At 37.6% G+C, this 12,582-nt stretch overlaps 1 protein-coding gene and 1 long non-coding RNA gene across 2 annotated transcripts; one reads left to right on the top strand and one right to left on the bottom strand.

The window, feature by feature from the left end:
- Positions 1-2,400: 2,400 nt before the first annotated feature.
- Positions 2,401-9,310, bottom strand: LOC128020094 (T-complex protein 1 subunit delta). Its single transcript, XM_052606703.1, has 13 exons — positions 8,954-9,310; positions 6,675-6,727; positions 6,481-6,570; positions 6,093-6,201; positions 5,284-5,548; positions 5,044-5,176; positions 4,809-4,948; positions 4,201-4,297; positions 3,953-4,063; positions 3,612-3,742; positions 2,873-3,107; positions 2,661-2,774; positions 2,401-2,546 (listed from the first exon to the last, which is right to left on the bottom strand). The coding sequence occupies exons 1-13, from the start codon at positions 9,060-9,062 to the stop codon at positions 2,532-2,534; spliced, it is 1,602 nt and encodes a 533-aa protein (XP_052462663.1). The 5' UTR covers positions 9,063-9,310; the 3' UTR covers positions 2,401-2,531.
- Positions 9,163-12,293, top strand: LOC128020100 (uncharacterized). The gene is made up of 4 exons (XR_008185285.1): positions 9,163-9,309; positions 10,708-10,758; positions 11,304-11,642; positions 11,738-12,293. It is a non-coding gene; the product is annotated as an uncharacterized LOC128020100 (long non-coding RNA).
- Positions 12,294-12,582: the final 289 nt, after the last annotated feature.

Genomic DNA, 12,582 nt, shown 5'->3' with positions numbered 1-12,582 from the left:
TTCTGCTTTTTACTATATATATATATATATATATATATATATATATATATATATATATATATATATATATAAAAAAGATGCTGAGAAAATAAATATGGTTTTAAATGTGCAAAATTAACAGTATTTTATTTTTTGGATGAACTGTTTTTTTAATTACACTTCTTCAATATCTTTAAAATATATCAGAACTGACACTCTCATACCTGATGTGGGTGGAGTCTGGCTGTCGGAGTGGGCGGGGCTTGGAGTCTGTCTGTGTTTGAAGCCTTTATGAGCTTTACTGTTGATAAAGGATTCACCTAGACCACATCTATTCAAAGTGGCAGAGTATAGTTTTTCTGCTGCTCTCTAAGAAAGAGATAGCTTTGCATTGTCATCACAATGAACATTTCTAGTAGACCTCTGCTTGACCTCGATCTTCCTGGAAATATTTTTATTAAAATAAAAGCAATTCTTAGCATAAAGAATATGTTAATAATCTAAGAACCTTTTGTGAAACAGAAAGTTTCCTTGAACCATCAGGTCTATTAAAGAGTGTATTTTGAGAAATTCAAGAGCAGAGGCTCAGTTGCTTTACCTGAAATCTTTTAGTTTGGACTGGCATGTCCAGGCCAGGGCCACATGGGGGTCATTCGCCTGGGCTCGCTTTGTGATCTCTTTTTGTAGTCCATTCTCTCTCTGTTTTTGCTTCTCCTTCCATTTCTCCTCTCCTTCTCCGAGCTTTCTCTGCTCAAGAACATTTCTACTCATAGGTAAAGAGCTGTCAGAACTGAACTTATGAAGGAGGGACTCCTCTAATGGGATGATGCATTTTTCAATATGAATACACATTAGTGACACCATAATGTTATAATTTCTAGTGATTTTATTTCTTAGTGCCACATTTTTTACTTGGGGTGTCAGTTAAAGTTTTGCAGAGCAAATTGATATAGGTCATAATTATGTTTTTTGTTGCAATTGTTCATATTACAGTTTAGATCGTTCACATTTTGTGGACTTTTGATGAACAGCACTACAGCTTGCTAGGAAATACTATGCATTTATATGGATTATGAAGTGACAAGCTTGCATGACAAAACTACATGTTCTGTCACTCCCTCTATAATTTACATCATATAATTTGCTCTTCATCTTTTGGCTGAACTCAGAATAGCATACTACTACTCTTAACAATTTGTTATTTTGTTGGGCCGAGTTGGAGCTAAGCTCTGCAGGACACATGCCCTCAAGGACCAGGACTAGACACTCTTGCAATATTTGTTTTTTTCTGGAACCCATTGTCAAATACTTTAGTAAGAGTTTTAAGATACACTCTTAAAAATTAAGATTCTTTATTGGCATCGATGTTTCCATTAAGAATCCACTGAACCTTTCCATCACACAAAAAGTTATTTAAAGGACTGTTCACTGAAAAGTTATTTGGGAATATAAAAATGGTTCTTCTATGGCAACACTGTAAAAAAAAAAAAACCTTTTGGAAACTTTATAAGAGTGCAATATACTATTTTTAATTCGGCCTTTGTACTAGTTAAAAAAACATTTTGTTAGGAAGGGGTAAAGAGAAATGAATTAACTTAACACTTCCATTTAATTTTGACTGAAATATGTTGAATTCATTGCTGTACTCATGAACTTCCCACAAGGACTTGAAGACAGCAAGAAGATTCATGGGCATTGATGACATACCCAGTAAAGTCTTTCACTGTTGATGGGGTTATTAATAGGAGACACAGTGGCAGGGAAATCCCATTCCAGCTTTAGAATTCCAAAAAGCCGGAGACACAGGATTCACTTGGAAAGTTGGGGGCATCACAATTACCTCATGGCTTATTGGCTGCATCTGTGATCTTACTGGCTTCCAGACAGAGGAGCAAAGGGATGGTGAGGGCCTTCTGGGCGAGAGGGCAAGTGGGGTCATGAATGGCCAGGGGAATGGTCTTGGGCTCATCTCCGCCTCAATATCTGCCATGATGCATTCTTTGTGTGAGGAGATATTAGTCGTGCACAGCTGCAAGGGTTCACAAACCGTCACAGGCCATACTTCTCTGTGCTTCGCCAGCTGCTTCTGAAACTTCCTGTAGCTGCCGTCAAAGTCTGGAAGTCATCGTGTAGTTTAGTGAACCAAACTGAGAGACCATTTTGAAGGCTCAGGAAACCTTCGCAGGTGTTTTGAGTTGATTAATTTGTTGAGATTGGTGGATTTATGTTAAATGTGAGCCAAAATAACCACAATTAAAAGAACCAAAGACTTAAACTACTCCAGTATGTGTGCATTGAATTTAATACACAAGTTTCACCATTTGAGTTGAATTAATGAAAAAAAACGAACTTTTCATGACATTCTAATTTATTGAGATGCACCTGTATAAAAAAAAAAAGACAAAAAACAACAGACAAGAGTTCCAGTGTTCAAAAAAAAAAAAAGCTTTATTAAATTACTCCAGGTAACAACAACAGACAGCTACAGATCAGTTGGTCTAATTGGGGTGGCTAGCATGGGGTTGGATCTTCCTTCACGGATCACATTCACTTTATCGCGTGTTCACCTGCAGAAGAAATGAGCCATTAATGCTTGTGCATTCACAGACAACATCAGTGCTAATTTAATTTCAGGGTCCTTTAAATACTTAAGGACTTGTTCTACATAGCAAATCACTCACAAGATCATCGATCTTGAGGATGCTGCGAACCGTTTCCGTGGCGAAGGTGAGTGCACTGATGGAGACCAGGAGAGGCTGAACTACCAGCTCCTCCAGGATGTTAGAGATCCCACCCTGAGACACCAGAAGACATGTTAAAAGACATGCTCTTTTTTTAGGGGTTTTGTCAGTAGGCAGCTCTATTGAGAACTATTTATTTTTTAAAGTCACACCTTGCGGACATTAATCCCGGCCGTCTTCTCTCCCTGTGCGTGTCTGTTGCGCAGCTCTGTGACTGTAGAGATGGGATTCAGACCAGCGTTCTCAGCCAGAGTCGAGGGAATGACCTCCAGGGCATCGGCGTACGCACGCACACAGTACGCCTCCATGCCGGCCAGGGTGCGGGAATATTCTGCCAACCTCAGCGCCAGCTCAATCTCTGGTGCTCCACCGCCGGCGATCAGAAACCTGCAGACGCACAGCAAGAGGATGAGCTAGCAAACAGCTTCTACTCACTCCAACAGCTATTTAAGGAATAGTTCAAATTAAAATTTGCTGAAGATATATTCACCCTCAGGCCATCCAAGATGTAATGGGAACAGATTTGGAGAAATGTAGCATTACATGGCTGGAGTCATGTGATTTACTGTGACTTTTTTTATCAGCTGTTTGGACTCATTCTGACGGCACCCATTCACTGCAGAGGATCCAACGGTAAGTAACTGATGTAATGCTACATTTCTCCAAATCCCATTAAGGAAAAAAAGACACTCATGTGGATGGCCTGAGTGGGAGTACATTTTCAGAAAATGTTCATTTTTGGGGGAACTATCCCTTTAATGCAATATAGTAAATCGTGCCAATGCTGGACATAGTCAAATATCACCAAATTCTTTCAGCTTATGATTAATAAAGATTGTTATGCAGTGAGAAATCCATATAATCACTAGAGTCTCTTGTACTCTTGGTTACCTCTTCTTGACCAGACAGCGGATGACGCAGAGGGCATCGTGGATGGATCGTTCGGCCTCCTCAATCACCAGTTTGTTGGAACCACGAACGACAATACTGACCGTCTTTCCTGGATTTACACATCCTGTGATCTACAAACAAATCAATCACTGCTCTCATTATCAAGCCCGGACAGAATAAAAACATATGCATCACTGCGTCAGGAGAATCTGTCTACAAGTAAATGTTCAAGTAAAGAATTTTTTTTTCAAATAATGTTTCTCGCCCAGTTTGCATGAGAAAAACAAAACATGGTCATTTGGAGCTGTGTAGATGCATCTAGGTTATTACAGGTAGGTTACCTTCACTAGTTTGCCAGATCCGTCCAGGCTAACCTCTTCAGCTAGCTCTGCTGTTCCCAGCATCTCTGGAGTGAACTGGTCAATATGAGCAATGGGTCTGGTGCCAAGAGTCTGATGGGACAGAAGAAAAATACTTGATAATTGGGACAGGCAATGCAGAAATGTGCATTAGACAGAAGTCACAAACTTTACACACATATGCATCCTCAAAAATTGTCCCATGACATTGCTGGATCTGCTGGTCATACCATGCAGATGAATTCAATGTCCTCCCTCTCGATGTCTTTGACCACCATGATCTTCATCTTATTCAGGAAGTGAACAGCCAGATCACTCAGTGCATCTCTGAAAGACACAAACAACCACAAATACCATGAGAACAGCTGACACGGATACATTTTATATCCATTTAATAAATAAAATGGAAACTATACAAATTAAATTTCTCCCATCACTAAAATGAACTTGGAAGCAGTTCTCCTCGGTCCACAAAACATGCTCCTCAGCAAAAGTGAGTCTAGCCTCTTGATTATTTCTGCTGATATGACGATTTCTCCTAAACTTGCCGAGACCGATCCATACCCTGTTCACCTATTCTCCATCGAGATTCTCCACATTATCATGTGCTATCATGCATTTGTCTTATGGATGACCAGTCTTTTTACAGGACTCGAAGGAAATAATTGTTGTTGTAAAGCTGAAAAATATTGATAAATCAGAGATTTGGAATGACTAGCTTCTCTTGCAATGGCTGATAGGGTCGTCCCTTTGGCCTTCTGTGTGCGTTATGTCCCCATCAACATTTTTAACAATTTAGCAAGTGACCGTGTCTTGACATTCTGTGGTGATTTCGTACCTCAAGATGGATTTCTGGATGAGCAACACAGTGCAGCCGGCCTTTTTAATCTGTTTGATCAGGTTGAGGATGTAAGCTCTCTCCTCACGGAGCACACGGTCCATCTGAGCATAGTCCGACACCACAATCTGATTGTCCATCTGTCCCAACAAGAGCATCACACAGACCCATTCAGTGACTATGATCTTGACACGATGTCTGATATTTTATTTCATTCTTAAGCATGGTCACATACATCAGTTTTGGGAGGGGACAGGCAGAACTGGATGAGGCCGATTTTGGCTTTCTCCACACGGGACACTCCAGTGTTCACCACCCTCTGCGTCAACACCAGACCCTCCACCAGCTCACAGTCATCAATGGTCCCTCTGCAAACACAGACACGTCAATAAACTTGCTTTTGCAAAGAGAAACTACAACTATCTGCAGCCTAATAACTGAGTGAGTAATATTTAAATTCTATCCTGCATCTCACCCGAGTTTCTTGATGATGCGGATATTACGGAGATCAACGCTGGTGGCGGTGGCGGGATCGATGACCTTCATGACGGCGTCGACGCTCATGGGTGCGAGCAGGCTGGAGTACTGGGACACCACCTTAGAGCAGAGCGAGGTGGTGGCGCTGTTCAGAAGAGTCTCTCGGTCACTGAGCTGCACCGGCTGACTCATGGCCGTCAGGATCTCCACACCTTTATCTACAGCCTTCTGGAAAGACTCTGAAATAATGGTCGGGTGGATTCCTGGCAGGGAAAACAGACAAGAAAGATCATGTTGAATTTGATGTCATGAATAAATCACCATCATACCATATGAAGAACTATGTGAAAGTGTCAAAGGACACCCTAAAGGATTGAAAATGAATGTGAAAGACCTGTTCACAATACAGTATCAAATTACAGAATATGCTTAACCAATGCAGGCCAAGTCAGTACTGACATAATTAAATCTATTACAATTTAAAGGGATAGTTCACCCATAATTCTGTCATCATTTACTCAAGCTCAAGTCTGTATGAGTTTCTTTACTCTGGTGAACACAAAAAATTATTTCAAGAACGCGAGTAACCACAAAGTTGATGTAGCCATTACCTTCAATAGCGTGGGGGAAAAAAACACTATGGAAGTCAATGGCTACCGTCAACGGTTTGATTACCAACATACTTCGAAAGGTGTACTTCCATGTTCAACAGAAGAAACTAACTCTTAGAGGTCTGAAACAAGTGGAGGTTAAGTACATGATGACATGTTGCGTGTTGAATAAAGGTTTGATGTTCCTAAAGCCGACCTTTCTGTAGCAGTTTAGCGCAGGCATCAAGAAGAGCTCCAGCAATCACCACCACTGATGTAGTGCCATCACCAGCCTCAATATCCTGAGCTTTAGACAGCTCCACCATCTGAAACACACAAAACATCCCATAATACTCCAGACATGAGCAATTCCATTCGAAATTGATTCTCAATGTACTGCTACACAAATGTATTAATAATATAACTTATCAAATAAACTTTCATTTTGAAATTTGTGAATCAATTCAAATGGGTAGATGATAGCACCACAATGCATATGCAATGAAACCAAGTTCAAATTCAGGTAACCTGAACAATAACAAACATTCATTCAGCACATTCAGGTCATGCAAATGAAGAAAAATGTTCCTGAATTAGTGATTTACCATTCTGGCTGCAGGATGCAGCACCTGCATCTGTTTGAGGATTGTGGCTCCGTCATTAGTGATGGTGACGTCGCCCTTTCCATCCTGAATCTGCAGATACAAATACATTCATTCAGTGAACCAAAAACATACATCTACTGATATACAACGTTCATATATGATAAGATTTATATCAGGTAATTATAAAAACTAACCATTTTATCCATGCCCTTGGGGCCCAGACTTGTTCTGACCGCATCTGCGACAGCTGTCAATCAAAAGACAAGATCAATCATCAATTTATATATATACCCACACACATACATATACACATGCACATACACAGGTGCTAGTCATATAATTAGAATATCATTAAAAAGTTGATTTCACTAATTCCATTCAAAAAGTGAAACTTGTATATTATATTCATTCATTACACAAAGTGTAATGATACATTTATGAAAACTGATATATTTCAAATGTTCATTTCTTTTAATTTTGATGATTATAACTGACAAGGAAAATCCCAAATTCAGTATCTCTGAAAATCAGAATATTACTTGAGACCAATACAAAGAAAGGATTTTTAGAAATCTTGGCCAACTGAAAAGTATAAAAATGAAAAGTATGACCCTGTAGTCAAGTCAAGTCACCTTTATTTATATAGCACTTTAAACAAAATACATTGCGTCAAAGCAACTGAACAACATTCATTAGGAAAACAGTGTGTCAATAATGCAAAATGATAGTTAAAGGCAGTTCATCATTGAACTGTACAGCACTCAATACTTAGTTGGGGCTCCTTTTGCCTGAATTACTGCAGCAATGCAGCGTGGCATGGAGTGGATCAGTCTGTGGCACTGCTCAGGTGTTATGAGAGACCAGGTTTCTCTGATAGTGGCCTTCAGCTCTTCTGCATTGTTGGGTCTGGCATATCACATCTTCCTCTTCACAATACCCCATAGATTTTCTATGGGGTTAAGGTCAGGCGAGTTTGCTGGCCAATTAAGAACAGGGATACCATGGTCCTTAAACCAGGTACTGGAAGCTTTGGCACTGTGTGCAGGTGCCAAGTCCTGTTGGAAAATGAAATCTGCATCTTCATAAAGTTGGTCCGCAGCAGGAAGCATGAAGTGCTCTAAAACTTCCTGGTATACGGCTGTGTTGACCTTTGACCTCAGAAAACACAGTGGACCAACACCAGCAGATGACATGGCACTGCAAACCATCACTGACTGTGGAAACTTGACACTGGACCTCAAGCAACATGGATTGTGTGCCTCTCCTCTCTTCCTCCAGACTCTGAGACCCTGATTTCCAAAGGAAATGCTAAATTTACTTTTATCAGAGAATATAACTTTGGACCTCTCAGCAGCAGTCCAGTCCTTTTTGAAGTGACGCTGTCTGTTGTTCAAGAGTGGCTTGACACAAGGAATGCAAGAGCTGAAACCCATGTCTTGGATACGTCTGTGTGTAGTGGTTCTTGAAGCACTGACTCCAGTTGCAGTCCACTCTTTGTGATGTCTATGGTCATCTTTTGGACAACTGTCAAGTCAGCAGTCTTCCCCATGATTGTGTAGCCTACAGAAATAGACTGAGAGACCATTTAAAGGCCTTTGCAGGTGTTTTGAGTTAATTAGCTGATTAGAGTGTGGCACCAGGTTTCTTCAATATTGAACCTTTTCACAATATTCAAGTTTTCTGAGAAACTGAATTTGGGATTGTCCTTAGTTGTCTGTTATAATCATAAAAAATTAAAGAAATAAACATTTGAAATATATCAGTCTGTGTGTAATGATTGAATATAATATACAAGTTTCACTTTTTGAATGAAATTATTGAAAGCAACTTTTTGATGATATTCCAATTATATGACCAGCACCTGTGTGTGTGTTTTATATATATATATATATATATATATATATATATATATATATATATATTGAACAATGAGAATAATTCATTTTGAGCAAGTAATTTTTTTCAGTAAGTAATATCACATTTTCTAACATTTGGGACATATATACATGTATGTGACTCATAACTAAAACCTAGATAATTTACAGAAATTAGGGTTAACTATAGATTATGCGTTTACACATGCGGTGCCTGAAAATGTTTCTTTTAATTAAATTTCCAGAAAAAGTAAAGACTTTCTTTACTTACATAAAGGAACGTGTGATGCTCTTTATTGCATCTTATAAATATAGATATAAAGTTATATCTCATAAAGATGGCCACACCTTGTAAGTACGCAAGTGAGGGTGCATTTTGATTATGAGGAACATAACACGTCATGGCTTCATTTTTTCATCTCATGCTTTTAAACACGGCCATATTTGCAGAAATTAAACAAATACGGTCATGTTTATAACGGAATCGCACTTTTATTGACTCGTGCTTCCACTATACGTCACAAGCTGCAACAATACAAAAAAGAGCCCCGTCTGTGTTTTTCACTATTTTAATAAGAACACACACACAGATCTCTCACCTTTCCCGGCGTTGATGTTGCTGAAGCGGATTTGAGCGGGTTTGTCCCGGTCCACATACGCACTTCCTTTGAATTTAGACATGTACGCAGCCCCGACGCCTTCAGGCATGAAGGCTAATATTGAAGTTAAATCGTTCCTCAGAAGTCACAGATGAAGATGGACGTTGCTCAGTCTCTCTGGATCCTCGGGGTGGTTCGGATGGACTCAGATAACGTTCGGCTCGGAAACTTCCAAACAGAACCTTCCAGATCCTCCGGTTGCGACGGTAACAGATGAAGGGACCCGCGTGACAGTGCGGCGCGTGAGGATGACGTCAGTGGTGTCTTAAAACATGCCCGATGTAGCTGCAGCCGCGGTGCGTAAGGAAATGTTATTAGTGACGCCCTCTTTATATCTATATCTATATCTATATCTATATCTAGTTGTATTTAGTTGTGCTAAATGATTCATTATATATAATTTCCACAGTTTCTGTGCTTTAGGATACATGAGTTAAATATAAAGCTGTCCCCATCTCTGTGCTTTCACGTCTTCCCCTTTAGTATTTATCAGATATGCACATTTTAATCAAAGCATCATAAATTTGAATTCATGTAAACACTAGCTAATATTTTGCCTGTAATAATAATAATAACACAAGAAGTTAAGCAAAGTATTAGATAGCTAGACTTTGTCACTCATTGTCAATTTGAAATCAAGCATTATTTAATTAACTTTTGTAATTAGGATGAAAACTTGGTAACCATGTATGAATGCATATTTGTAATTTTAACTGAATTCAGGACTGGTGGTGGTGCTTAAGAGGTTGTTGGTTGTTCAGTGTTTATGTAAAATAAAAAAATAAACAATAATAAGATAATAATAATAATACAACTACTACGAATTCTACTATTAATAACCATGTAAAATGCTGCTGGGTTCATGTATATTAGTCATATTGTCTTCTCTTCTCATAAAGAAACACGTGCATTCTTTAAAACAACTTGCAACATCCTTCATTCTTTCAAGCAGACATATTTATAAAAATCAAATTTAGATTAATTCTCTTTAGGGCTACTAAGGCGATTCAGTCAACAGCAGTGAGTGATTTCAAGAACTTCCTTTTGCATTGTTTATATTTTTGGATTGAATTTAAAATGCTTTGCAAAATAAATAATGAAAAAAAAATGCAATTTTATGGGCATAATGTATGTTATATGTTATTTTAGAACATTTAATAGTATGTATAAGTTATGCAATTAATGTTTGTCACAGAACAGCACAATTTTAAAATACGATTCTCATTTAAAAAGTTTGTGATTAAAAAATATTTAATTGTAATAATACATATGTAAATGAATGCAAAATAAAATTTTATTGATTTAAAAAAAAACTATTTTTTTAATTTTAGTTGTCAGAATGCATTATTTAAAAAACAAATTGATGTTGTAGATGTTGTAAATTTTTATGTCTAATCCTGATATATATATTTTGAAAAATATTTTTTATTGTGTGAAAAACAATAAAGTAAGGTAATATTAGGCCTTTTTTGCTTTATTAGGTCTTTTGTCAAGATGTAAAATTGATGATGGAAAATGTGCTTCTCTGTGCATTTCCACAGCATTCCTGCTGGTTGCATGTCTAAAACCCACCCAAAACAAAGCAGTATGCTTTCCCATGTTTTGTTTCCAGTCCTCAAGCCGTGTTCCTGAGCTGTAAAATCAAAAGTAATTTACCCGTTTTCCTCTTTGTCTCTCTGGTCCATTTTCACCAGGATGGCAGTAGTTAAAGCTCTGGAGAAGATCTCTGAAGATGAGTTCAGAAGGTCAGAGTTTTTTAATCTGCTCAGATGAGACTCAGTTTTTGATCATTCCCTTTCAATATGTGTATTGTGTGCAGGCATTACCCATGTCCACCAAAGAAAACTAACACTAGATGTACAACACTGGACACCACATGTCTAATGGAATAGCATTACAACTGAAAAAAGCTGTAAAAATGTAATATATTTCTGTGATCAAATCTGAATTTTCAGCATCATTACTCCAGTCTTCACATGATCCTTCAGAAATTAGAGACATTTCTGATTATAATCAGTGTTAAAAACAGTTGTGCTGCTTAGTATTTTTGTGAAAAACGAAATGAATTATTTCGGGATTCCTTGATGAATAGAAATTTCAGAAGATCCGCATTTGGTTGAAACATTATAAATGCCTTTATGTCATGTTTGTATGCTATATAAAAAAGAAACACCTTACTGTTCGTCTTTTGATCATCTGTCCGGTTCCTTTATATATTACAGTATTGATGTTTGTGATTACGTGGTCATGTCATTGTCATAATGCATGTGTTGTCTGGGTGGTTTCTCAGGTCTCAGCTGCTGAACCCCCATCGAGCCAAATTCGACAGAACCGAAAGCAGACAACTAGAGGAGGTAGAAACGTTCACCCAGAAATAGATAATGTGCTCGCCCTAATGCATCCAAGATGTAGTTGAGTTTGTTTGTTAGTGGAAACAGATTTGGAGAAATGTAGCATTCCATCACTTTGCTCACCAGTGAATGGGTGCCGTCAGAATGAGAGTCCAAACAGCTGATGAAAACATCAGTAATCCACACCACTCCAGTCCATCAGTTTATGTCTGGTGAAGTGAGAAACTCTGCGACCTCATGAAACCAGCGCTGATCATATTCTAGAGCTGGATGTCGAGGTGTGTTAGTTCATATGGAATGTCATGGGTTTGGATGCATAATGGAAATGTTAATGTCATCTCAAAGATTTCTCCTTTCTGTCTGTGTGTTTCAGTCTGTAGACATTGTCTGGCCTCCTGCTATTCCGGATTGACGTTTCGGGATTTTGAGAACAGTTTTCCTATATGTCAGGACTATATATTTCTGTTATACAATTCTTTGATTATTTGGATGAACTAAAGCCAAATGCACTGAATGCATGTTCTTTAATAAACCGCCTAATTTAGTTTTTCTTGTTAATGTCACGATCCTCTAGAAACTAGTTTATTTTGATATACATTTTAAAACTGTTTGTAGGTTTTAGGTAGAATCATGCATAGCCTATGTAATGAGTTTATAGTTATATCAAAATCTAAACAACCCCATATTAAGGCATAAGTGTTTAATTTAGGTTTACCATATAACTACGTTTATAGACACTTGCAGCTTCCAAATGTTGGCAAAACTCATTTTTTTAAAGAATTTATACACATTTTACTTGTTGCATTCACATTATATAAAATGTATAAATGTTATTACTATTTTAATTGTTACTTATGTTGGCTTTTCTTAAAAATATTAATCATTAGCTTTTAATAAATTATATTGGACATAATTAAAGTTAAGCTATATATATAACTACCTTTCTTATCTTTTTGTATTCTATTTTGTTTTCATTTATTATAAAATTATATAAAAAAAAAAGACCTCGAACACTAACTTGCTCTACTCTTTTTCTATTCTATCTGTTATCTTTTCAATTATTATATTATTAAAAAGCCCTTGCTAAGTGTACTTTGTTAACCTAACACTGAGACTTGTTATAGCACTTATATAACGTTGCTCTTATTGTTGTTTTTGATTGCTTCCATTGTTCTCATTTGTAAGTCGCTTTGGATAAAAGTGTCTGCTAAATGACTA

Source organism: Carassius gibelio, chromosome A1 (assembly GCF_023724105.1).
Source record: "Carassius gibelio isolate Cgi1373 ecotype wild population from Czech Republic chromosome A1, carGib1.2-hapl.c, whole genome shotgun sequence".
Taxonomy (NCBI): domain Eukaryota; kingdom Metazoa; phylum Chordata; class Actinopteri; order Cypriniformes; family Cyprinidae; genus Carassius; species Carassius gibelio.
The sequence above is the reverse complement of the archived record's forward strand: the minus strand, read 5'-3'. Positions and strand labels throughout refer to the sequence as shown.